This window comes from Leucoraja erinacea, chromosome 7 (genome assembly GCF_028641065.1).
Source record: "Leucoraja erinacea ecotype New England chromosome 7, Leri_hhj_1, whole genome shotgun sequence".
Classification (NCBI taxonomy): Eukaryota; Metazoa; Chordata; class Chondrichthyes; order Rajiformes; family Rajidae; genus Leucoraja; species Leucoraja erinaceus.
In genome coordinates, this window is record NC_073383.1 from 10,874,486 (window position 1) to 10,901,720 (window position 27,235).

Consider the following 27,235-nt stretch of genomic DNA (forward strand, 5'->3'; position numbering starts at 1 on the left):
TTAGAAAAGCTCAAAGTTCAGTCACGTACTAAATTATTTTTTCATAGTTAGATGAGTGCTGAGCTGGATTACCTCTTTACTAAAATATATTTTTTATCGTGCGGTATGCATTTCCCTGATAAGTTTCCCTGTCCTTAAACATTCAACAGCGTTAATCACACAGAAAGTGTTTATGTAAATAGTAAATTTAGATAACTGAGGGTAATTTTAGTGTAAAACTGTAATGGAAAATAGTCGAGTTATTAAATTTATACAGTCGTCTAAAAATAACCAGATTTCTCACAGTGCTTTGACGCTCTGCCTTTTGTATTGGCTTTAAAGAAAAATCATGAGAATTTAAAAAAATGAGTACAACATACGGGAGTTTTGGGAGTGGAAAAAGAGACAGGATAAATTCAGCTAAACATGCAAAACATTAGCAGCTGCACAAATGACCCAGCTTCTGAAATTCATTCCATTGATCAAAATTAGAACTGCATTTCAGAAACAAAGACAAATTCTTTCACAAGAAAACATAAAGACCTGGTTCATTTGATTTAACAGTTTAAATCATTCCTGCTCCAAGAACATAGTGGCAAATGGAAAGGAGGTTCTTTCCAGCCTTCGGTTTCGTTAAGTTTAGTATAAACATACAGCATGAAAACAGGCCCTTCGGCCCACCAAGTCCTTGCCATCCATCAATCCCCTCTTCACAGTACTTCTATAATATCCCACTTTGTCATCCTTTCTCTATCCACTTGGGGAATTTACAGAGACTAATAAACCTAGAAACCCCCATGTCTTTGGGATGTGGGAGGAACATGGAGCCCCTGGAGGAATCTATTGTGGTGACAGGGAGAATGTGCAAACTCCACATAGACAGCACCTGAGGTCAGGATCAAATTTAGGTCTCTAGCGCTGTCAGGTAACAGTTCTACCAGCTGCGCCACTGTAATGTCTGATATGAGGTTATCAGAAAGTCCTGATCTGCATCAATATGAAACTTCTAACCTGAATCATTTGGATGCACAACAGGTTAATGAGGTATTGCATAATGTAAAACAAATCATTTAATTTTCCAAATTTGTTAAATGTTATTTTCAATAGGCACAAACCAAAGTGAGAAAGAAGGTGATGGGAGTGCTAGACATATATGGCTTTGAAATTTTTGAGGTAAGTTTGAAAATCAAGGAATTGCTAATTTTGAAGCATTATCTTGGGTTCACAGGTAATGTTTCACTTGTAATTGATTAGAGAAATGCCAGCTTGATTTTTTTTTGTGTACTTCAGCACTGACAATATATCACCGGTCACTGAAGTTATCCTTCAGCCAACTTAATGTCTCCCCGATAATGTAATGTACAGATGTTTACTCAGAATTCAGCATGGATTTGGGGGCGTGTTGGAATGGTGAAGCATAGAATGTTAATTATAGAAGATAAGACTGTTTGGTACTTTGTGTCTGCTCTACCATTTGTCTGGTCATCCACTTCAGTATGAATATTGACTTCTCTAACTTCAAGTAACCCTTGCTTTCCCTCTCTCTCCATTCCTCCCCCATCCCAGTTCTCTGACCAGTCTGACTGTCCTCCTGATTAAATTGTCTCTTTGTCTGCCTTCGTTGTCGCCTTCCCCGGGCTAACAATGATCTATTCTACGTTTTTCTTGATTTTCGTCCCCTTTGACCTCTTGTTTTCACATCTTACCCTTTCATATCTCTGTGTCTCCCTGACTCCCCTGACTCCCTGACTCCCTCTCCCCATAATAAGGGTCTCAACCTGAAACATCATCCATCCCTTCCATCCAGAGATGCTGCCTGTCCCGTTGAGTTATTCCAGCATTTTGTGTCTATCTTCGGTGTAAACCAGCATCTGCAGTTCCCTCCTAGACTCTAACAGTGGAGCCTGACATACCACTTGCCTTTTTAAAGGCATGCTACACATGAATACTTGTTCTTAACCGTCCTATATAGAAGGATCTCACTGCACCTGCCTCACTCACAATCCATCATTTCAAATATTTATCTGCCCTTCTGGTTTTAGAACCAAAGTGGATAACCTCCCATTTATCCACATCATATAACATCTGCTATGCATTTTCCATTCACCCGACTAGTGTAAGTATGGTGAGAATTGCTTCCAAATGATTTTGGCCTGCTTTTATTTTTTAAAGAATTGTAAGTTCAAAAGCAGTCCAGATGGGCATTAATACATCAAATCTGTGTGTCAAATTTATTTCTGCATACAATTTTTTAATTGGTAATTTTGTGATCTGCAATTGAACTTGTTAATAAATGATGATAGGAATGAGGTAAATCTGATCTGGACATAATTATGTCCATGTGACCTGCTTATAGAGTCAGGGCTTAAAAGTCAATCAACTTCCAGGTTGATGTATATTGTATCGAGATTAAGTGTGTGAGAGGGAGATTAATTCCTATAACGTGGGGAATTAAAGTGGAAGTCATATTTAATGTAGTTGTGCTACTTTGCCTTCCATTTCATGACTGCTTACATTGGATTAGTATTTACATCTATTCACATTGGTTTTGTGTGCCAGTATATCATGAGCATGCTGGCGTTGATTAATTGGCCAATGTTCTTAGATCTCATTGCATCAGCAATTAATGGCAATGGGTCTGAGCCACTGCAATGACCACTATCCATAGTGAATGATCGATCATTACTTATAATGTCAAAGTCTGCATTTAAAGCTGCATTAAAATATGAAGTTGGATTGATCTAGGAGAAGTGCTGCACAGATTAAGCAGAATGGTACTGGTGTCAAAAGGACTCCGTTTTGAGGAGAGATTGCTTAACCAAGCATTGCTCCTCTTACTATAAAACACGAAGGAGAGATATACTTGAACTGTTTCAGATGATTAAAGGATTTGATTTAAGGAAACACTATTTCCCATGGTAGTGTTGTGGTGTTACAATTTTAGAGTTAGCTCATTCTGAGGTGAGGTCTTAAAGGTTTATTTTATACAAGGATTAATGTGAATCTAGATCTCTTGCCCAATATTCTCTTGTGAAATATTCAGAACTCGAGATACAGTTGGTGTATTTTTATTGGGTAATTCAGCACACTTAGATCTATAATGGTAACTGATTGGCAGAAACTTTCTAGACTGTTGAATACTTTTCCATTAATATTCTAACATAATTAGATTGTTAGAATATATTAATATATTAATTGAATGGCGGTGCTGGCTCGAAGGGCCAAATGGCCCATTCCTGCACCTATTGTCTATTGTCTGTAATTAATTTTCTCTTTTTACGATATACAGTAGTATAATAATATAATAATGATCGGGTAAGTTTAAAGTGAGTGTGGGGAAGAGGGCCAGGTGGGTTTCAAGTGATGTGGGGCCCAGTGAGATTAAAGAGAGTGTGGGAGACATCAACTGGTCAACTAATTGCGGGACCATCGGGATTTCCAAGCAACAGGAACAATCAGAGTTGTAACTATTTAATAGCTTTAGAATTAAGTATCAATATATAGAGCTAACATTTGCAAATTGCATTGAATCTGCTTAAAATATAACCATGGGCGGCATGGTGACACAACGTTAGAGTTGCTGCCTTATGGGCCCCTCCCACTTGGTGATTTTTTAGGCAACTGCCGGCGACTGTCATCCTTGGCGAGAACCTACGACAGCACCTACGTCAGGAGAAGTCAAGCTACGCTCATTGACATCAAACCATCTGTAGCCAAAATTTTTCAACATGTTGAAAATTTAGTGGCGACCAAAAAGATGCGACTGAGGAGACCACTCCCAGCAACCACTGGCAAACATGTGGCGACAAACTAGTCGCCTGTAGTTGCCTAAAAAATTGCCTAAGTGGAACAGGCCCATTACAGAGCTTGTAGTGCCAGAGACCCGGGTTCGACCCCGACTACAGGGGTTGTCTGTACGGAGTTTGTATATTCACCCAAGGACTGTGTGGCTTTTCACTGAGATCTTCGGTTTCCTCCCACACTCCAAACACGTACAGGTTTGTAGGCTAATTGGCTTGGTATAAATGTAAATTGCCCCTAGTGTGTGTAGGATAGTGTTAATGTGCGGGGATCGCTGGTCGGTGCGGACTCGGTGGGCCTGTTTCCGCACTGTATCTCTAAAATGCAAACTAAACTAAACCAATTCCGGAGATAAAACAATTTTTAATTTTAATATGCGGTGACCTCTAATTTTAAGAACAAATTCAATTAAGCATTTGACTAAGCAAGTGGAAGTGAACGGTTACTGTGGTTTCAGAGACTCGGAATTTATTCTTCAAGAACAACAACAAATATTTAGTTCCATCAAAAGGGACGAGCCATCAAATGTTAGTTTTGAAAATTATGGGGCCCTTTTTTAATATGTTCTGCTAATTGTGTGACCTCGCTGTTGTGTGTTAAATAAATAAACGTTTAGGATGAACTGGCAGCTGATAGTCTGTATCAGCACAAATGGAATGTAATAATATTGACCCTAGAGAAACTCATTAACCACCCAACTCACAGATTGCTTGTAAAATATTCCCATAGTATATCTAAAATTGAACAAGAAAAAAAACACGGAACAGATATTAACAACAGAAATTGTATGAATTACACTTTAAACTGCAAAAGAACAATAGATGGGCTATAACAGGACAATCTGAATTGTCAGCTTAGATTTTGTGCTCATTTTTCTAATTTAAAGAAAATCTCCTGATACTGACTAAATCAAGTTGACATATAAATCTGTGAAGCGGTAAAAAATGCTTTTACATTGATAATATATTGATAATCACCTTAATGCATTATTCCTCAACTCAGATCTTCGAGAGCATGAATTTCTATAGTTCAGCAAGATAACTGATAGGAATGTCTGGTGTTAATAGTATCTCAGCAGAATTCCCTTGGAGCAGAGTCCAAATAGAGCAGAGTAACAGTAACTAATTTGGAGATTGAAAATCCCCTGAAGAAGGGTCTCGACCCAAAGCGTCGCCAGTTCCTTCTCTCCATAGATGCTGCCTTCCCCGCTGAGTTGCTCCAGCATGTTGTGTCTGCCTTCGATTTTACCAGCATCTGCAGTTCTTTCTTCAACATTGATATGAAAAATAATGGATTTACCTAACCGTTACAAGCTTTTACATGAAAAGGAAACATTCACATATTTTCACAAAAAAATCCACCTGCCTGTGTAAACAGCATTAGCTTTTGGTGTTTAAATCTTAGTGTAGTTTAATTTATTGTCAAGTGCACCAAGGCACTAGACACAGTTGAATGCAACTAGAATGTTGTTCCCTGATAAATGGTGGCTGGTTGTCTTTGCTGTTGACCTTAATTAAATCTACCACGTTTACGCCCAGTTGCAGCAAGTTGCATTAAAGCTGCGACTTGGAGGCCTGAGGCAACAATGCAGCTGTTGCTTAATATAAAAAGGGCTTGAGACATGGGGGCCAGTGAACCTTGTGCAAGATTTTAAATTAGTTTCTGAACAAAATGGTTTTAAAAGTCCTGACACACTTTGAATCTATTCATTCGCCAAGTTTCCTTCTGTGGGCTGAAGATGATTTGTTGCTAACCATATGGTAATTTTTTTTTAACAATAGGGCAGATTGACTCGTGTTTCGCCTTAATTGCCAAAATTGTACAACAATTATTGTAATCAGATAAAACTGCATAGATGTTTCCTGCATAGCCATGTTTCCAAAGAAGTGGAATGTGAGATGGGTATTTAATTTGTCTATAAGACTAATCATCATATAACATTGTTCTCGATTATTGCAGTAAATTTACATTTCGTAAAACAACTGCCACATTCAATCATCTTTCGTGTCTTGAAAACTTAGGCCCCGATTTTTCTCCAAGCTGCGAACAATTGGAGTTGTAAAACCATTTCTTTTAAGAAACCTATGTCCACAAAAAGGGGCACTTTGCCCTGCAGGCATTTGAAAAAATGAGATGCCTTTGATATGCACGCAAGGCAGCGGGACTTGAGCCGTATATCAACATGTTGCCTTAGATGAAATATCATATTCAGCAAATGGCACCCTCTCGGTTTCTTACAATGGCTGAGCTACCGTAGTTTGTTGCAATCATCTTTTGATCCCGCTGGTGCCATTCGTGGTTAATACTGGCTTTAAAATATTATATAAATCTGGAATGAAAATACAAAATTTGTTGAAATCGCCAATTTACCAGAAGAATCTAGGTGCAAAAGCATAAAAGCTGCATATGTGAAGGCTTGAAAGAAAAAGGATAGCTAGTTCTTAAAAGTTTCATATATGGTTTAATACATTGAAATACTTTTTAAGATGCAGCTGTCTTTATTTTGTTTCAAAATGAATGTTCACAGTTAGTTTTGGGTGGAATGCAGAAATTAACACTTAAGCCTTTGCATGTATTACCATTAATGGGCCCATATAGGTTTCTCAATTTATAAGTAACGCTGTGTCAATTTACAATACATTCCCGATTTTATTCCACTTCGAAACACATTGTGTATAACACATTATAATCAAATCAGGATATTCTATTTTGGGAAGCAGTATAAAATTATTGGCCACATGATGTTGAGAAAGTTATTCTGCAGAAATGTCAACAACATTGTTTCATATGTGGTTTTCAAGCTCTTATGTTATGCGGCAGATGCGTCTGTTGCGTACATGCTTTCTATTGTATGGTGATTTACAAGAAAGACGAATAGGGCGGCAGGATGGTGCAGCGGTAGAGTTGCTGCCTTACACTGCCAGAGACCCAGGTGCGATTCTGACTACAGGTGCTGTCTGTACAGAGTTTGTATGTTCTCCCCGTGACTGCGTGGGTTTTCTCCGGGAGCTCTGGTTTCCTGCCACATTCCAGAGATGTACAGGTTTGTAGGTTAATTGGTTTTGGTAAGAAATATTATAAATTGTCCCTAGTGCATAGGATAGTGCTAGTGTATGGGGATTGCTGGTTGGTGCAGACTCGGTGGGCCGAAGGGCTTGTGTCCGCACTGTATCTCTAAACTAAACTAAACTAAAAAGATGACGAACATTTAAAAAAAAAGTTAAAGCCAATTTAGAATAGGCATTCTAAAAATCTAGAATTCAATTGCCTCTAAAATCTATTGGGGCCAGGTCATGGGTAGATAGAATCACTGAGCAGTTGAACAGGTTTGAGGAATTGAATGACCTCTTCTTATTCTGTAAACGAGGGATCCTGTTACAAAGGGTAAAAGGTGCATATCATAAGGTCATAAGCAATAGGATCGAATTAGGCCATTCAATCTACTCCGCCATTCAATCATGGCTGATCTATCTCTCCCACCTAACCCCATTCTCCTGCCTTCTCCCCATAACTACTGACACCAGTACTAATCAAGAATCTCTCTATCTCTGCCTTAAAAATATCCACTGACTTGGCCTCCACAGCCTTCTGTGACAAAGAATTCCACAGATACGCCACCCTCTGACTGAAAAAAAATCCTCATCTCCTTTCTAAAAGAACGTCCTTTAATTCTGAAGTTCTTTCTGAAAATTAATTCTTTAATCCTGAGATTCATTCATACGTGAAGATTAAAGGAGACAGGCAGTAATTCTATGTCAGATCATCTTTGAGTACAAACTCAACAGGTTTGGCTGTGTGGCATGCCTTTAATAGATGGGATGAATGATTGTGCTGTTGGGTTGCTGTTATTTGTTGACTGCCTTGTCAGTCAAAGGTATGCTCTTTATTCTGATTGATTTGCTGGGCTGTGAATCAGTTGTGAGAACATGAATGCCTACATTGTCATGTCTGAGCATCTCCACACAGATTTGGATACAGACACAAAAAGCTGGAGTAACTCAGCAGGACAGGCAGTGTCTCTGGGGAGAAAGAATGGGCGACCTGTTTCGGGTCGAGACCCTTCTTTAGACTGGTTAGGGATAAGGGAAACGAGAGATATGGGCGATGATATGGAGAGATAAAGAACAATGAATAAAAGATATGCAAAAAAGTAACGATGATAAAGGAAACAGGCCATTGTTAGCTGTTTGTAGGGTGAAAATCCATACGCAAGAAGAAGGGTGTAAATGAGGAGCTAGTGTGACTTGGGTGTGGGAGAGATAGAGAGAGAGGGACTGCCGAGGCTACCTGAAGTGAGAGACATCAATATTCATACCACTGGGTTGTAAGCTGTCCAAGAAAAATAATGGATGCTGTTCCTCCAATTTGCATTTAGCCTCACTGACGATGGAGGAGACTGAGGACAGAAAGGTCTGTGTGGGAATGGGAATGGGAAGGAGGTTGTGGTGAGGGGTTGACAGGGAAGGGTGGCTGATGTGGATTGTGAAAGAGAGAAAAGTAGAGCTAGGGTATTAGTGGGAGATTAATGGAGCCACTGGGTAAATCATTGCATTGGTAATTTAAGAAATAATAAAACTGTTTATTAAATAATAAAACGGCCAGTTGATACGGTGTCATATTTTGCATAGCAAGTGTGTGAATGACTGAGGAAATACACTGCACACAGCAGCCTGGCTAAAATATAACAATTTGTTTCGAGGTGGTGCAGTGGTAGAGTTGCTGCCTTACAGTGCAAGTGACCTGAGTTTGATCCTGACCAAACTTTACGGAGTTTGTACGTTATCCCTGTGAGCTGCGCTTTCTCCGGGTGCTCCGGCTTCCTCCCACACTTCAGATTAATTGGCTTTGGTAACAATGGTAAATTATCCCTAGTGTGTAGGATAGTGTTAGTGTGCGGCGATCGTTGGTCGGCATGGACTCGCTGCTCTGAAGGGCCTGTTCCTGCGTTGTATCTCTAAACTAAACTAAACCCACACATAAGATCAAAGACTATAGTGCTAGGACGTCCATCAAAACCAAAGAATAGGGCAGAAAATGAAGCAAGAAGTAGTTTTCAAATGGGCTAAAAAGTTAACGTGTGGAAGAAAGGTCTTATCAAGAAATCCTATCAGTTTCTCAGTGACTGACTGTTGTGTAAAAGATTAAGCATGTTTAATTCATGTAAGACAAAGGAAGGTTATGCATTTTAGTGAGATAGACAGATTCATTCAAACGTTGAGCAGCCAACCTGGCAACAGCTGGCCTGCAGCATCAGAAATCTGACAACACAGCAAGGACTCTCAAAGTAACCACAGGATGTGAAAAGAAGCAAATCATTGAAAGGGCATTGAGGTTTGATTTCTAACTTAAGCTGCAGAGATGCCGAACACTCAGCCTCTCTCCTTTTGGATGCAATTAAATAATGGGCCTAGTTTCCGTATCTTCAGATCAAAACTTTGCAACAGGCGAACAAAATGAAAAACAATCTAATGGAAGTGAAGGAAAGTATTTTCTAAGGTTGCACATTGTCAAATTGAATTTCTGCCGTAAAAATAATGCATTTTATAACTCACAATTGATAGACTTTTAAAAGATAACACACAATGCACATTTCAACAAGTCTGTTAGTTTTGGGGGAACTGTTCCCTTAGCTCAGATTCCCACACTATTGGCACAATGGGCTAATTTTAGTGTCTGGTACAGTATACTCTGTTTCTGAATACATCCTGAGCCACACCATACCACCAGGTTGTGAATTCCAGTGGAAAAAAAGTTCTAAAACATCACTGGGCAACAGTGGCGCAGCGGTAGAGTTGCTGCCTTACAGCGCTTATAGTGCCAGATCCCAGGTTCGATCCTGGCTGCAGGTGCCTGTCTGTATGGAGTTTGTACCTTCTCCCAGTGACCAGCCTGGGTTTTCTCCGAGAACTTTGGTTTCAGTACAGGTTTGTGGGTTAATTGGCTTGGTATAAGTGTAAAGATTGTCTCTAGTTTAGGATAGTGCTAATGTGCAGGGATCGCTGGTCAGTACGAACTCAGTGGGCCGAAGGGCCAGTTTCCACACTGTATCTCAAATCTAAACTAAACCTACACAAAAGACCAACGGCTCTAGTGCAAGGACATCCATCAAAACCGAGAATAATAGGACATCTATTCTAAACTGAATCTCTAAACAAAACAAAATTACTGCTAAAATCTGACCGATTTTATGATCACACCTTGGTGCACATTGAAGGTTATAATCTCAATGCAAACAGGGAACTTTATGCTCCTGCGCTTAACAATGCCCAAAAGAAACCAGACTAGCATTGAGAGTGCTCAGACAGGGTTGAGTGATCTGAGGAACGGGATTTTGTCAATTGAGACAAGGCACAGCTAGGAGATTAGTAAACTTGCAGATGAGGCTAATGTCGGTGGGGGTCATAGATAGCAAAGAAGGACATCGAAAATTACAACGGGATCTTCATCAGTTGGGCAAATGAGCTGAAGAGTGTTAGTAGAGTGTAATGTGAGGTGTTGCATTTTGAACCAGGTCAGGGCCATCTCAGTGAATGGCAGGGCCCAGAGGAGTGTTATAGAGCAGAGGGATCTAGGATTGAGGCAGTGCAGCGAAGGTTCACGAGATTGATCCCTGGGATGGCCCGACTGTCATATGAGGAAAGATTGAAATGCCTAGGCTTGTATTCACTGGAGTTTAGAAGGATGTTATAGAAACATGTAAAATTATAAAAGGACTGGACAAGCTAGATGCAGGAATAATGTTCCCAATGTTGGGCGAGTCCAGAACCAGGGTCCACAGTCTTAGATTAAAGGGAGGTCATTTAAGACTGTGAGAAAAAAACGTTTCCACCCAGAGAGTTGTGAATTTATGTAATTCCCTGCCACAGAGTGCAGTGGAGGCCAAGTCACTGGATGGATTTAAGAGAGAGTTAGATAGAGCTCTAGGGGCTAGTGGAGTCAAGGGATATGGGGGAGAAGGCAGGCACGGGTTATTGATAGGGGACGATCAGCCATGATCACAATGAATGGCGGTGCTGGCTCGAAGGGCCGAATGGCCTCCTCCTATTTTCTATGTTTCTATGTTTACAGTTTGATAACATATTTTCCATAACATGGTGACCAAAACTGAACACAATACTCCAGATGTGGCCTCACGTCCACACGTCTTATATAAGTTTAGTTCATAGTTTAGTTTAGTTTAGAGATACAGCAGGAAACAGCCCACTGAGTCCGCGCTGACCAATGATCCCCACACACTAACACTATTGTATACACATTTGGGACAATTTACAATTTTACCAAAGCTAATTAATCCATAAACTTGTATGACTTTGGAGTGTGAGAGGAAACCGGAGCACCCAGAGAAAACCCACGCAGGTCACGGGGAGGATGCACAAACTCCGTACAGACAGCACCTGCGGCTGTAAGGCAGCAACTCTACCGCAGCGCCACCGTGCTGCCCATTATAACTGTAACACAACATCCCAACTTCTCTACTCAATATCCTGACTGATGATGGCCAATCAAAAGCCTTTTTCACCACCCTCTCTACCTGTGACACTATTTTCACAGTTGTGGGAATACCAAAACAACATTTAAAAGTCCTTTGGACTGGTGCAAGTGTAGGAAAGGTTTAGAGGGATATGGGCCAAACAGGCGGGACTAGCGTAGGTGGGGTATCTTGATCAGCATGGGAAAATTGGGCCGAAGGGCCTGATTCCGTGCTGTATGACTCTGACTACTTGGTTGCCATAGTGAGAAATGGGTTTTCTCAATGAAAACACATTGAGTGTACAATGAATTTAAGACATTATAAAATGTAACGATGATATAGAAAACAGGCCATTGTAAGCTGTTTGTTGGGTGAAAATGTGTTTTCAAAGGTACATTATTATTTTAAGTTTGTACGAAGGAACTGCAGATGCTGATTTAAACCAAAGGTAGACACAAAATGCTGGAGTATCTCAGCGGGACAGGCAGCATCTCTGGAGAGAAGGGATGGGTGATGTTTCGGGTCGAGACCCTTCTTCAGACAGGTGAGGGATAAGGGAAACGAGAGTTATAGACGATGATGTAGAGAGATAAAGAACAATGAATGTAAGACATTATAAAACGTGACGATGATATGGAAAAGGCCATTGTAAGCTGTTTGTTGGGTGAAAATGAGAAGCTAGTGTGACTTGGGTGGGGGAGAGATAGAGAGAGACAGATTGCCGGGGCTACCTGAAGTGGGAGAAATCAATATTCATACCATAAGCTGCCCAAACAAAATATGAGATGCTGTTCCTCCATTTTGCATTTAACCTCACTCTGACGATGGAGGAGACTGAGAACAGAAAGGTCTGTGTTGGAATGCGAAGGAGAATTAAAGTGTTTAGCAACCGGGAGATCAGGTTGGTTCAGGCGGGCTGAGCGAAGGTGTTCAGCGAAACGATCGCCCAGTCTGCGTCTGGTCTCGCCGATGTATAAGAGTCCACATCTTGAACAACGGATACAGTAGATGAGGTTGGAGGAGGTGCAAGTGAACCTCTGCCTAACCTGGAAGGGCTGTCGGGGTCCCTGTAGAGAGTCGAAGGTGTCATAGCGACATAGCTGACATGGCGACAGGTGTTGCATCTTCTGCAGTTGCAGAGGAAGGTACCTGGGGAGGGGGTGGCTTGGGTGGGAAGGGATGAGTTAACCAGGGAGTTGCGGAGGGAACAATTTCAGCGGAAGGTGGAAAGGGGCAGAGATGGGAAAATGTGGCTAGTGGTGGGATCCCGTTGGAGGTGGCGGAAATTTTGGAGGATTATGTGTTGTCGGTGATGGTTGATGGGGTGAAAGGTCAGGACTAGGAGGACTGTCTCTGTTGCAACTAGGGGGAGGAAGGGTGGAGCTGTGGGGTACCGAGGAGACACGAGTGAGGGCCTCAATTATGATGGGAGAGGATAAACCCCATTCCATAAAGAATGAGGACATCTCGGATTTTCTAGTATGTAACACCTCATCTTGGATGTAGATGCGGCGTGGACGGAGGAATTGGGAGTAGGAGATGGAGTCCTTACAGGAAGCAGGGTGGGAAGAAGTGTAGTCGAGATAGTTGTGGGAGTCAGTGGGTTTGTAATAGATGTCAGTCACTAGTTTATTTCTTTTTCCCAAAGAAAGGGAGGGAGCTGTTGGAGATGGTTAAAAAGAATTGAGTGCAAGGATAGAAATTGGTCGTGAAGTAGATGAAGTCCTTGAGTTCTGCATGGGTGCAGGAGGTAGCACTGATGCAGTCATCAATGTAACGGAAACAGAGTTCGTGGATAGGGCCAGAGTACGCACGGAACAGGGATTGTTCAACATTCACTACAAAGAGGCAGGCATAGCAGGAGCCCATGTGGGTGACCATAGCTACACCTTGGTCTTGGAGAAAGTGGAAGGAGGCAAACGAGACGTTTTTGAGGGTGAGGACCAGCTCCGCTAGAGTGTTGGTAGAGGGAAATTGGATGGTTCTGCAGTCGAAGAAGAAACTGAAGGCTTTAAGGTCTTCTTGATGGGGGATGGAGGTGTAGAGTGACTGAACAAATCTTATTATTTTTAATATTTATTTTGATGTTTTGCAAAATCTCTGATGCTTTTTAATTTTCTTTTTTTTTGGCAACAGCACTCTGTAAGTATGAGCAGTTTGCAGTGGCAGCTTTGCTGCATGTGGCATTTAATTTACTTAATTCATAATTTAATTCTTGAAATAGCTACAATGAAGCTTGAGAATAAAACGTTTGTTGCGTTATTCCATGCGGATAAATCTGCTTCATGGCATTTGCAGTTTGCTTTAATTGTTAGGCTCAACTGCTTAAATGAATTGTTATGGCAAATACTTTCCATGATATATGTTGCTCGCCTATGTGATCAGTCTATGTTACAAGTTGTTTGTTGATTGTCAGTGGAAACAAAAATGTCGGTAAATATAATATTAGAAATTCATTCACTTTTTAAAAATGTCCTCTCTTTTACAGAACAATAGCTTTGAGCAGTTCATCATTAACTACTGCAATGAGAAACTGCAACAAATCTTCATTGAACTAACTCTGAAGGAAGAACAGGAGGAATACATCAAAGAGGTGATGGCAGATCTTCTTGCTATGTCATTGACATTTATTGATTCAATCTCTGAAGAAGTTTATTTTGTTCCTGAGTTAGTTAGTCTCATTTGAAGCAGTAACTCGGAGCAAGGATTGGGCACTTCAATAAGCGCTTTGTGGGAATTTCAGGCCAAATAATTCTAAGTATTTTTTGGGAGGCTCTTGAGATCTCTGGGATAGGATGGAGAGAGAATTGGTCAGACTTTCAGTTCATAATTGCCAGACAATAACCAGAGAAAAATGTTGGTTGTCAGTACATTTAGCACTGACCACTTGTGCTGAATTTCTCCCCAGCATGTGTGTGAATTATGAATGTGTCAAGGATTTCCTGGCGTCACCAATAACTGACCAGGTGGATGCTTAATGTCTGGTCTGATTTGTTAAATGCCGTTTAAATATACACGGGTCACGAGTGTTTTATTGTCATATGTCCTAGACAGAACAATGAAATTCTTACTTGCGGCAGCACAGCAGAATATGTAAATATAATGCCCTGTAAACAATATAATAAACGATTGTATGTGTGTATATCATATATATATATATTTCTTCACACACACACATGCATATATATGTATATACACACATATATATATACACACACATACACACACACATATATAACACACACACATATATACACACATATATACACACACACACACACACACACACACACACACACACACACACACACACACACACACACACATAGACACACACACACACACACACACACACACACACATACACACACACACACACACACACACACACACACACACACACACACACACACACACACACACACACAAACACACACACACACACACACCCTCACAAACACACATACACACACACCAAACACATATACACACACAAACTAAACACACATACACACACACACACACTAAACACATATACACACACTAAACACATATACACACACACACACACACACACACACACACCCCCACAAAGACAAAACCATTGCCCCCAAGTCTATGTAGTTCAGACCTTATTTGGAGGTTGTTGTGTTTAATAGCCTGATTGCTGCAGGGAAGAAGCTATTCCTGAAACTGAACGTTACAGTTTTCAGGCTCCTATATCTTCTTCCCCATGGCAGGAGTGATGTGGGTCTCTGATGATGCTGACTGCCTTTGTGAGGCAGCAACACATGTAGATACATTTGATGATGGGGTTATTGTATCGTGTTAATCATACAATGGGCTGTGTTGACTCTGGTCCGGCACTATTCCAGCTTATTTACAATATTCACCACCTGTAGTCTCAAGTTTTATTCAATGATTCATTGCAATTTTGAAAATAAGTTGTTTAAAAAGAAAAGGTGATGACTGTGTAAGGAATACTCCCATCTCAGAACCACGTCAAACATCCTTGTTCCCCATGTGCATATATACAGTATGTCTGTGTCAGATAATGGTTTGATCTGCTTTAACATTCTGTGAAAGTTGGAGGGCCATGGAAATCTGTGATAAACAAAGATATCTCCAAATGTGATCAGCGTTTGTACATAGGGAGTACCTTGATGAGACTGTATGAAATTTGTTTATGTTATTTAATTACAACTTGTGGGTTGTAACATCCCTTTGCATATTCCCACCAGTTTCCCAGCTTGTTACATCACTGCTACTTCCACTTCTAGACAGCAGCATTGATCCCACAAAGTCTCATTGTAAGAAGATTCCCTCTTCTGGCTCCTCACACTGCAGTGTATTGATTGTGTGGATGTATTCAATGCATCTGCGTTTTAGAACAGTGTCTGTGGTCATTTTGAGTGTCTCTCCCTCTCCTTTTCCCCCATCCCCTCTCTCTCCCACTCTTTTTCCCCCTCTTCCCCTTCCCCTCCACTCTCCCCTCCACTCACCCCTCTCTCCCTCCCCTCTCTCTCTCCCCTCCCTCTCTTGCCCATCTCCCCTCTCTTCCCCCCTCTTCCCCCCCCCTATTCTCCTCCCCTCCCTCCCCCCCCCCTCCCCCCCCCCTCTCTCCCCCCCTCTCTCCCCTCCCCCCCTCTCCCCCCCCCTCTCCCCCCCCCCCCCCTCTCCCTCCCTCCCCCCCCTCTCTCCATCTCCCCCCCTCTACCCTCCCCCTCCCCTCCCCCTCTCTCCTCCTCCTCTCTCTCCTCCTCCCTCTCCCCCTCTCCCAAATGTCAAGATTGTTAGGAATCAAATAAGTAAATGTCAGAAGGAGAAACTAACATGTAGATGAAACAAATCTGCCAGAGGGAGGATGTGACTGTCTGCAAAGAACAAGCAGCAATACTTTAAAACAAACGTTTTTATTGTCACCTGCCTTTTTGCTATTCTTCTTCTATTTCCTTTTGCGAGTATTCAATCCATCTTACGCTCGTTATCACCTGGCCCGCAGCCAGCAACGTACCGTTTCCTTCATCATTGTTACTTTTTTGCATATCTTACATTCATTTGTTCTATATCTCTCTATATCACCGTCTGCATCTCTCGTTTCCCTTTCCCCTGAACCAGTCTGAAGAATGGTCTCAACCCGAAACGTCACTTACTCCTTTTCTCCAGAGATGCTGCCTGACTTGCTGCGTTACTCCAGCATTTTGTCTCTATCTTCAGTTTAAACCAGCATCTGCAGTTCCTTTCTGCACATCTTAAATTATGACTGTGTTTATATTTGTGCATTTGTTGTTCGAGCAATCCTCTCCCGAAGAACTATCTTCTAACTTCCCTTTTATGCTTCTGTTGCTGATTTCATCTCATGAACTTTGTTACTAGCTCAATGGCCACAGGCCTTCTTCTTATCGAGTCCACACACATGTTTAGAAGTTGTTCAGCCAGAGCTGAACACACTTCTCGGCATCTGCATCCAATGGTGTCTGTCTTGTGCTTCTTGTGCGCGGTGACGGAAAGATTGGTGGAAACAGGGCCGCGACGTGAACACTCTCTGCTTCACCACAGTGGCCACAGGTGCTATCCTTTGCTATTCATTCTCAATTATCGCCTTTGTGTAGTCATGTTACATAGTTCTTTAGTACCGCATCTACAATCCAATCAAGATCTAGTTCAGCCTACTTCCATGCTTTTGCGTTCAGGATATATATAAAATACAGAATCTAATTTTTCATTTTTTAATATTCTCACCTCTATTCCTGTTCCACTCATGCATTTGGATCCAGTGTTTCTCTGTTCCTTATACCGTGGAAAATATTACAGAGCGTGTTTCAATGTCTGTTTTCAAAATGCACTCCTCTTTTTACCAGTATAAACTGCATTGATTATATACCTATATGGTGCCCTAACATCTCCCACTGTCTTGATTACCTAAATGTTCATGTTCATAGATGATAGGAGTAGAATTAGGCCATTCAGCCCATCAAGTCTACTCCACCATTCCATCATGGCTGATCTCTCACTCCAACGCCATTCTCCTGCCTTCTCCCCATAAACCCTGACCCCCTTAATAATCAAGAATCTATCCATCTCTGCCTGAAATATATCCATTGAGTAGGCCTCCACAGCATCCTGTAGCAATGATTCACCACCCTCTGAGTAAAGAAATTCCTCCTCATCTCCTTCCTAAATGTACGTCCTTTAATTCCGATGCTTAGCTCCGAGACTCTCCTACTGTTGGAAGCATCCTCTCCACATCTACTCTATCTAGTCCTTTCACTATTCACTAAATGCTTCCATTGTACTGCTGGGACCAGAAATCATGGTCAGGTCTGATGAGAACATTGGTTACACAGAAAAGCTGGAGAAACTCAGCGGGTGCAGCAGCATCTATGGAGCGAAGGAAATAGGCAACGTTTCGGGCCGAAACCCTTCTTCAGACTGATCGGGGGTGGGGACAAGAAAGGGAAAAGGAGGAGTAGCCAGAAGGCTGGAGGGTGGGAGGAGACAGCAGGGGAGCTGAGGAAGGGGAGGAGACAGCAAGGACTAACAGAATTGGGAGAATTCGATGTTCATGCCCCGGGGGTGTAGACTCCCCAAACGGAGTCATATTCCGTTTGGGGAGTCTACACCCCCGGGGCATGAACATCGAATTCTCCCAATTCTGTTAGTCCTTGCTGTCTCCTCCCCTTCCTCAGCTCCCCTGCTGTCTCCTCCCACCCTCCAGCCTTCTGGCTACTCCTCCTTTTCCCTTTCTTGTCCCCACCCCCGATCAGTCTGAAGAAGGGTTTCGGCCCGAAACGTTGCCTATTTCCTTCGCTCCATAGATGCTGCTGCACCCGCTGAGTTTCTCCAGCTTTTCTGTGTAACCTTCGATTCTCCAGCATCTGCAGTTCCCTCTTAAACACTGATGAGAACATTATTCAGTTTGATTATGATTTCTTGCAATCATCCTTGTAAAATTCAACATTAATTTGGTACAGTTTACTCTACATTAGTCGTCCTTGTTGAACCATGTGTGTAATAAATGCCGTGTTTTTTTCTTTTCTCTTTTATAATTTGTTTTCCTCTTGCTCTCTTGAAGCTGAGGTTCAATTGCACAACACTGGCTAGCTGGTCAGAATGTTATTTCTTCTTTAAGCAGCAATATTTCATCAGTAGTCTGGCGTGCAGGTACAGCAGGCAGTGAAGAAAGCGAATGGCATGTTGGTCTTCATAACAAGAGGAGTTGAGTATGGGAGCAAAGAGATCCTTCTGCAGTTGTACAGGGCCCTAGCGAGACTTGTACTAACCTCCAGGCTCTTGCTGTGGTGGGAGTTGATTTGCGCCATGGCCAACCTCTCAAAGCACTTAATCAACAAGGATGTTACTGAGGCACGAGGCATGTCACTTTACTCCACTTGGGTACTGGTATTATGGAAGCTTTTTTAAAGCATGTGGGATCCTTGGACCTTAGTAATGAGAGGTTGAACATATCTGCAGAAATTCCACCCAGTTGGCCAAATATACCACATCCAGAAGCCTTCCATGGATTCACCCTCATGAAGGATCTGACGTTGGCTTCAGTGACTGAGATTAGCGTGCCTTCGGGGGCTATGGGGGCCCAAAAGGCACTTCAGTGTTTTTTCTTTCTGATGTGTGTTTGTGTGTGTGTGTAGAATATATTGAGCACATCCGGAACTATTATAGTATGGGTTTGATCATTGCTTCTAAGTACAATCCTGCCTAAATACTCTCTGGATAGCAATAAGAAAAATGCAAGCATCATTTAACATCTTCCAAACATTGGGTCAGACCACTGATACAATCTCAGTTGAAAAGTAACAAAACTTCAAATGCTGGAAATCTGATCTGCAAAGCAGAAAATACCAGTATACTCGGTAGATCAGGCAGCAAATTTGAAGAGAGAAATAGATTTGATATTTGAGGATGTTATTTCAAGGGCACCATAAAACCTCAAAATGTCTATGGTGGAGAATAGCTCACTCAACATAGGCCAGGTAAAGACCCCTGATTCTTTAATATCTCTAATTCATTTTCTCCTCGCACGCAGCTAACAATGGCTTGTTTTCTTCATCATCATTACTTGGCCGTATATCTTTCATTCATTTGTTCTATATCTCTCTACATCACTATCTCTATCTCCCCCCTGACTCTCAGTCTGAAGAAGGGTCTCGACCCGAAACGTCACCTATTCCCTTTCTCCAGCGATGCTGTCTATCCTGCTGAGTTACTCCAGCTTTTTGTGTCTTTCCCCTGATTCTTTAGCTTGATGCTGGCAGCTTTTATTTTAATTACAGCCAAATGACTGCAGTTGATTTTGGCAGGAGATGTTACACATCACTGTGTTTAGTTGCAGTAATTGTTTTGGGAATTGCATAGTACAATTATGGATTCTAAAATAAATTTCGATCGATCGCAAAGATACTTTAGGAAAATCTGCTCATTTTGAAGTTTCCAGTCTTTAAGATCATATCAGTTCAAAAACATTTATAGCCTTCATTTGACCTGCATCAATATATGGGTTCAGGCAACTTTTTCCAGGCAAAATGAATCCATACTTAAGGTGCCTTTTACTTACTAAAACAAACATTTATTTTCATTATTTGACATTTGAACCTTCTTTAATCTTGCTGTACCTTAAATTAGACATATAATTATAGTTAGTGGTAATTCCGGAAAATGCTACTGAATTAAATACACCAGCTATCCAGTTTAAACCATCTTCATTCTTTTTACATATTTTGGAAAAGAAGGCATCTCATCTCAGCTCAATGTTACTTCCAAAGCATGCTTTATTTAGCAAGGTGTAAACATGGCCAATTTAATGTAGTTTAGTTCCATGTTATCCCATTTTCTCATCTGCTCACTACATAGTAAGTGGCAATTTACAGAGGCCAGTTAACCTACAAACCTGCATGTCTTTGGGAGGAAACTGAAGCACCCAGAGGAAACCCATACGGTCACAGGAAGAAAGTGCAAACTCCACACAGACAGCACCAGAGGTCAGGATCAAGTTCAAGTCTCCGGCGCAGTGAGGCAGCAACTCCATCAGCTATACCACTGTGACGCCTTTAAATCTTATCGCCGAGCTCATGTTTGGGGCTAATAATAGAGAAATAAAGAAATAAATGAAGTAGTTTTATATGCAATGATTGCTCAAGGCAAGACATTGCAGAGGATTGTGGACACAGCCCAGACCTTCACACATACCCACCTCCCTTCCAGTGACTTATACCTCATGCTGCCTCGCCAAGGCCAGCAGCATAATCAAGGATGAGTCACACCCAGGTCACTCCCTCTTCTCCCCTCTCCCATCAGGCAAAAGGTACTGAAGTGCGAAAAGCACACTGCCAGATTCAGGGGCAGTTTCTTCCCAGCTGTTATCAGGCAACTAAACCATCCTACCACAAACTGAGAGCAGTCCTGAACTACTTTCTATCTCAGTGGAGACCCTTGGACTGTCTTAGATTGGACTTTACTGGCTTTACCTTGCACTAAACGTTATTCCCTCTATCATGTATATGTACACTGTGAATGGTTCAATTATAATCTTTCCACTGACTGGTTAGCATGCAGCAAAAGCTTTTCACTGTACCTCAGTACATGCGACAATAAACTAGACTGCCTAAATAACTAACTAAATATGATTGTTGAAGACCAAGGTGTTCTATCACAAAAAGGGAAACAGAGTGAGGAAAAATCTATAAAGGAAAACTGAGGAATATTCATTAGGTGGGCAGGAATTGATAACATGTGGCACACACAGGTCGGCATTAGAGCCACATCACTTTTAATGGCCTTGATTTGAGTGTACGGGGAATAGTTTCAAATTTAAAACCCAGGAATACAGTAAACAAACATAGAAACAAAGAAAATGGCAGGAGTAGGCCATTCGGCCCTTCGAGCCAGCGCTGTCATTCAATATGATCATGGCTGATCATCCTAAATCAGTACCCCGTTTCTGCTTTCTCCCCATATCCCTTGATTCTGTTAGCCCTAAGAGCTATATCTACAGTAACTCATCCAGTAAAACATACAGTAAAACATCCAGTGTTTGGTCTCCACTGCCTTCTGTGGCAGAGAATGCCACAGATTCACAACTCTCTGGGTGAAAACGTTTTTCCTTATCTCAGTCCTTGTTCTTAAACTGTGACCCCTGGTTCTGGACTACCCCTAGATGCAAATGCAAACTAATTTCAGAAATCCGTGGACTAGCGAATTGAGCTGTTACATAGCAAATGACATTTTGCACAGCTATTGTGGCCAGAGGCAAAGACACTTTGCAATGTATACACATCGATCTTTCAAGGTGGCAGAGCCAAATGCAAAGGCTTTATTATTGTAGGAAATTAAATGTGAAAATGCTGAAAATACATATTATGCAGTAACTGTGAGAAGGTAGGGTTATCAATTCAGGCCAATGACCTGAAACATCACCTGTTCCTTCTCTTCAGAGAAGCTGCCTGAGTTACTCCAGCATTTTGGGGCTAATAATAGAGGGAACTCCATACAACCAGCACCTGCAGTGCCTAATCAGTTCCTATGAAACTGTAACAGCAGTGGAAAAGATACTGTCATCATCAATATACTGAACAGTGACATCTTAAATATCCCTCTGCTCATGAAATTATCTTGATTTTAAAAGTGGATGCTCAATTTAATCGGTTGTTCAATTATCAGTCAATGATAAACTAGAAAATATCAAAAAAAAATTGGCGGGGAGGCCATTTCTCAGTTTGCTATATCTCATAAATTCAGTGTACTTTTTTAACCTTATTAAATACAGGTGGGTCTTGAAATTTTGGGATGAAAACCTGAAAGAAGTATAAATTTACACGCCAACTTTCATCCTTTAAGGTACTAAAGTAGCTAACAGAAATGGGTGACAGGTACCAGAATGGACAATGTCATGGCAGAAAAGAATGCTAAACAAATACTACAATCTTTTCAGGCTCCGTGGCTATTCTGGTGAAAGTACTGAGAGTTTGTCACCAGGAAAATGTGTTGTTATGTGCAAGTCACTGTTTAATAATAATAGGAGCATAAGCACACAGATTTGAATTTGACCCATTGAAGAACCCATGTGGGTCAAAGAAGGGATGAGATACTATAAAGAAGGGACTTGAACACAATTTCCACTTCTCACACAATGTCAACAAATAGAAAAGAGCACCATCTGCTTATACCACATTCTTTAACCTAAAGATCTACTAAAAGAAACTAAAAGAAAGCAAACGGAAAATGGGCATTGAACCAAGAAAGCAGAAAATAACTAAAAGCATAGTTAAATAAATTAGCTTTGAAGAGGCTTTTAAAGCAGTAAATGGTGAGAGGTACAGGTTTTGGTGGGTGAGATTTCAGCTAATAAGAGATGGTTAAAATGAAGGGAGGTATACAAGACAACAAACAGGAAGACACAAAAGAAAGTTCCAGGAATGTACTGTGGGGCTGGAAGAGCCCAGGGCATAAAGCATAATGAAAGCAAGACTGATTTATAGGACAGGATGAGTTGGTCTAGAGTGCCTGGTTTCACAAAGTTAGTGACCTGAAGAACAGGGATAATGGATAATGGGACAGGCAGACGTTAGTGTGGGATTACATGACTGCAAATGGTTTTGTACAAATTGGAATATATGGATAAGAGGGTCAAAAGACATACGAGCTAGGAGATCATGGAGACAGTATGTCAGGATGTGATGGGAGCAATTTGGTGAAGAATGAGGCAAATCATATTGAGAGAGACTAGGATGCAAGAAAAAATCTTTAAGAACCCTAATAAAATAAAGATTGACAAAATGCAGATGTCCTCATAAATGTAAATACTAAAACCTGAAATTCCATTCCGTGCTTGTTGAGCTTTCTGGGAAGAGTCAGTTTTCTGGGAAGAGTCGGCTGTCTAGCTTAGACCAGGCATACATACATTGCAATTGTCAAAAGTGCCCAGGCTTTATGCTGGAATGAGAGTTTGGCTTTGATATTTCTGTTGCTGTTGCAGATGATGTTGAAAGGTAAGGAATCAAAAGCGATCGAGTAACAATTACAGAGAGAGTGGATTTCCCTTCTGACCACACTTATCTTGTGGAGTCCACCCACCAAGCCAACAACTTATAAAGTTCCCCTCTGCAACTTCCTGGTTCAATCATCCCTTCCCATCCAAACCACTCCCTCCCCTGGAACTTGCCCCTGCAACTGCAGGAGATGGAACACCTGTCTCTATACCTCCTCCCTCGACTTCATCCAGGAACCTCGACTGGCCTTCTAGGTGAGGCAGAGGTTCACTTGCACCTCCTCCAACCTCATCTATTGGATCTGTTGTTCTCGGTGTGGGTTTCAATATGTTGACGTGACCAAGCAGACACTGGCCGATCATTTCGCCGAACGCTTACGCTCAGTCCGCCTTGGCCTACACAATCTCCCGCTTGCCAAAGATTTTAAATCCCCTTCTCATTCCCATACTGACCTTTCTGTCTGGGCCTCCTCCACTGTCAGAGTGAGGCCACACACAAATTGGATGAACAGCACCTCATATTTCGCTTGGACAGCTTACAACCCAGCGGTATGAATGTTGATTTTTCAAATTTCAAAGAACCCTTGCATTCTCTTTCCCTCCCCCTCCTCCTCCCGCCCCCTCCCACCCTAGTCGTCTTACTATTGTCCGACTACACTATTCACATCCTTGTATACCTTTGTTATCACCTCTTCCCCAGCCAACAATGGACCATTATGGGCTCTACACTTCCTTGGTCATCTGTTGCCGACCCTGATTTGACCTGGCCTTTTTCCACATGCAGTTCCCCCCCCTCTACTTTAAGTCTGAAGAAGGGTACTGACCCGAAACATCCCCCATCCTTTAAATCCAGAGATACTGCCTGACCTGCTGAGTTACTTCAGCACTTTGTGTCTAATGCCCCTGTCCCACTTAGGAAACTTGAACGGAAACCTCTGGAGACTTTGCGCCCCACCCAAGGTTTCCGTGCGGTTGCCGGAGGTTGCAGGTAGTGGAAGCAGACTGACAAAAACCGCACGGGGCGCAAAGTCTCCAGAGGTTTCCGTTCAGATCTCCTAAGTGGGACAGGGGCTGCACTTCCTGTTTAGAAATTAATACACAGGCTAGTCTGAACAAATGGAATCAGTTAGGAGAAAATTATGTTTTTTGAATGGCGGATGGCAATGAAACTTTAAATTAGAAGTTGAAAAATAAATGGTCGCGTGGCATTTATCCCACATGCCTGGTCCATTCTGTATTTCACAAACTGTACCTGGTCACAGTGCATTAAGTAACCGTGCACAAGACCAAAAAGAGAGCAAAGATATCAGGCCTTCCCTCACAGCGGGAAATTTTGATTCCACTGTGTGGGGATGTTTATGTTAAAGTCTATTGTGTGCTGTGTTCTTTTTTTATTCATATGGCTGTATAGTGGTGACCACAAATGTCACTGTACTAATTGATGCATGTGACAATAAATGTCTCTTGAATCTTGAATCTTGTACTAACTGCTCAAAGATTGAAAATACCTCTCTACCTTCTTTTCTGACTGAGGAAACAGTCACCATAGTGAAGCATTGCAAAATGTTGATTAGACCAGGGTAGTGGAATTGGAAAGGAGGCTACTTAAGCTACTTGGATGAGAACGTACATGGCTAGCAAGTTTGCATATGTCACAAAAGTGGGTGGTATTGTAGATAGTGAAGGTGGTTTTCAAAAAATGCAGCAGCATCGTGATCGGTTGGGCAGGTGGGCTGAAGAAAGGTTGATGGAATTTAATACAGAAAAATGTATTTTGGGAGCACTAACATGGGCAGAACCTTCACAGTGAACGGTAGGGCTCGGGTGTATTACAGAGCAGAGGGATCTAAGAGTGCAGATACATACATTGTTGAAAATGGCATCATAGGTAAAGAGGGTGGTCAAAAAGGCTTTTGGCACATTGGCCTTCATCAGTCAGAGTATTGAGTATAGAAGTTGGGAGGTTATGTTGCAGTTGTATAAGATGTGGGTGAGGCCACATTTAGAGTATTGTGTCCAGTTTTGGGCACTATTTTATAGGAAAGATGTTGTCAAGCTGGAAAGAGTGCATTTATGAGTATGTTGCCAGGACTATCTGAGCTATAAGGAGAGGTTAAGCAGTCTATGATCTATTCCTTGGAGCGCAGATGGATAAGGGGTGATCTTATAGAGATATACAAAATCGTGATAGGAATTGATCAGGTAGACGCAGAGTCCCTTGCCCAGAGTAAGGGAATCGAGAACCAGAGGACATAGGTTTAAGGTGAGGGGGGAAAGATTTAATAGAAACCTGAGGGGTAACCTTCTCACACAACGGGCGGTAGGTGTATGGAAAGAGCTGCCAGAGGAAGTTGTTGAGGCAGGGACTATTGCAACGTTTAAGAAACATTTACATGGCTACATGGATAGGACAGGTTTAGAGAGATATGGACCAAACATGGGCAGGTGTGGCTAATGTAGATGGGGCATTTTGATCAGCATGGAAATATTAGGCTAAGTATCTATTTAAATGCTGTATGTTCGCAGGCAGGTGGCACTAATGTAGATGGGACATATTGACAAGTTGGGCCGAAGGGCCTATTTCTATGCTGTAAGATTATTATTTGGAGGATGGGAGGGAAATTTGTGATGTACTGTAAGTAAAATGGCAGAGAGAGAGAGTGAATCCATGTGCCGTCAGCATCCACTGGATGGGCAGAAACCTCCAACAGTGATCATTGCGCTTGGAATTCTGATATCGATTTCCTCCACACAATTACTAACTGAAGGCATTCCATTTTGTGTATTTTAATGAAAAGTTTGACCAAAGAAGCCAAAGAAAGCATCTGTTCATAAACATACCTTGTTACACCACTGTGAAAAATCCCAGCTGTCATAGGATCTTGCAGCCGTTCTGATGTGTATATATCTTGTCTTTAATCTTCGTGAATATAGATTTATTTTGTTGACATCACAAATGTAAACTTGACCCTGAGTGTAATAAATGACTAATATTTCCCACATAGCTGTTGACTGCATGGTACTATGTCTTAAAACTGTGTTCTTTTTCTGTGCTGTAACCCCTTTGATCCCTTTTCTTGCTTGCTGCTATTGATGCCTTGCTAATAATGGCTGTGTAAAGACTCCTCCCAGGTACTTGTACTCTGCTCTTGTTCCCAAGTGAGACCTTGTCATGTCTGCTGGGCTTCCTGTAATGTTTCCAGTGTCTTTTCCCTCTCTCTGTTTAAACTATTGCTTGCTTTTGTGTTTCCATTCTTTTTAATAACATCTATAACTAGCATGCAGAACAGCCTTCTCTAACAGTAAAAATTGCACCCCCATTACATGCGACTCTGAAATTTGTGTTGATGTTCACATAGAAATGATTTACAAATATAACAATGCATCTTTCACCTGAAACAGCATCTATCCTTCGCAGTTGTTGTGTAGAAAATATTCAGATTTGTTTAGGAAGGCATGAATTCAAGAAATGGCTTGCATTGGAAAAAAGGCAGCATGCATCAAAGTGACTGGAGTGACCTTGTGCCATGACGTTTGTTCCTGGATCGTTTCCCATGAACTGCATGGGAAATTGACTCGGACTGTGGAATGGAATGGGAGCAAAATTGGAAACATTTCAAATGAAATGTTCGTAAGTGTGGAGAATTCTGGCCCGGTGGATCTTTGCAATGTTTCCAATTCAGAAGGCCTTTGTGTATTTGGAAAATAATCCTCAACTGGTATAAAGATGTAAACAGGCACTGTGTTTGGACTATGGTTGTTGGAGGGAGAGATATTTTTGCTGCATTAATCATATTTTGATATATTTCACAGGGAATTGAATGGACTCATATTGAGTACTTCAACAATGCCATCATTTGTGAACTAATCGAGAATGTAAGTGGACCTTTTCCAGTTTGATTTGAGAATCGGCTGACATTTTTAATTCAGTACTTTTAACTTTGAAACATGGGTAAACTTTTCATAAGGTGGTAAGAATGTGG

At 41.6% G+C, this 27,235-nt stretch overlaps 1 protein-coding gene across 3 annotated transcripts in view; it reads left to right on the forward strand.

The window, feature by feature from the left end:
• myo1b (myosin IB) overlaps nt 1-27,235 on the forward strand; it is a 259,411-nt gene that overhangs the window by 182,884 nt on the left and 49,292 nt on the right. For all 3 annotated transcript variants that reach the window (XM_055637781.1, XM_055637782.1, XM_055637783.1), the window contains exons 13-15: nt 1,087-1,152; nt 13,740-13,844; nt 27,066-27,128. In XM_055637781.1, coding sequence (XP_055493756.1) covers nt 1,087-1,152; nt 13,740-13,844; nt 27,066-27,128 — 234 coding nt within the window. The remainder of the gene's footprint in view (nt 1-1,086; nt 1,153-13,739; nt 13,845-27,065; nt 27,129-27,235) is intronic.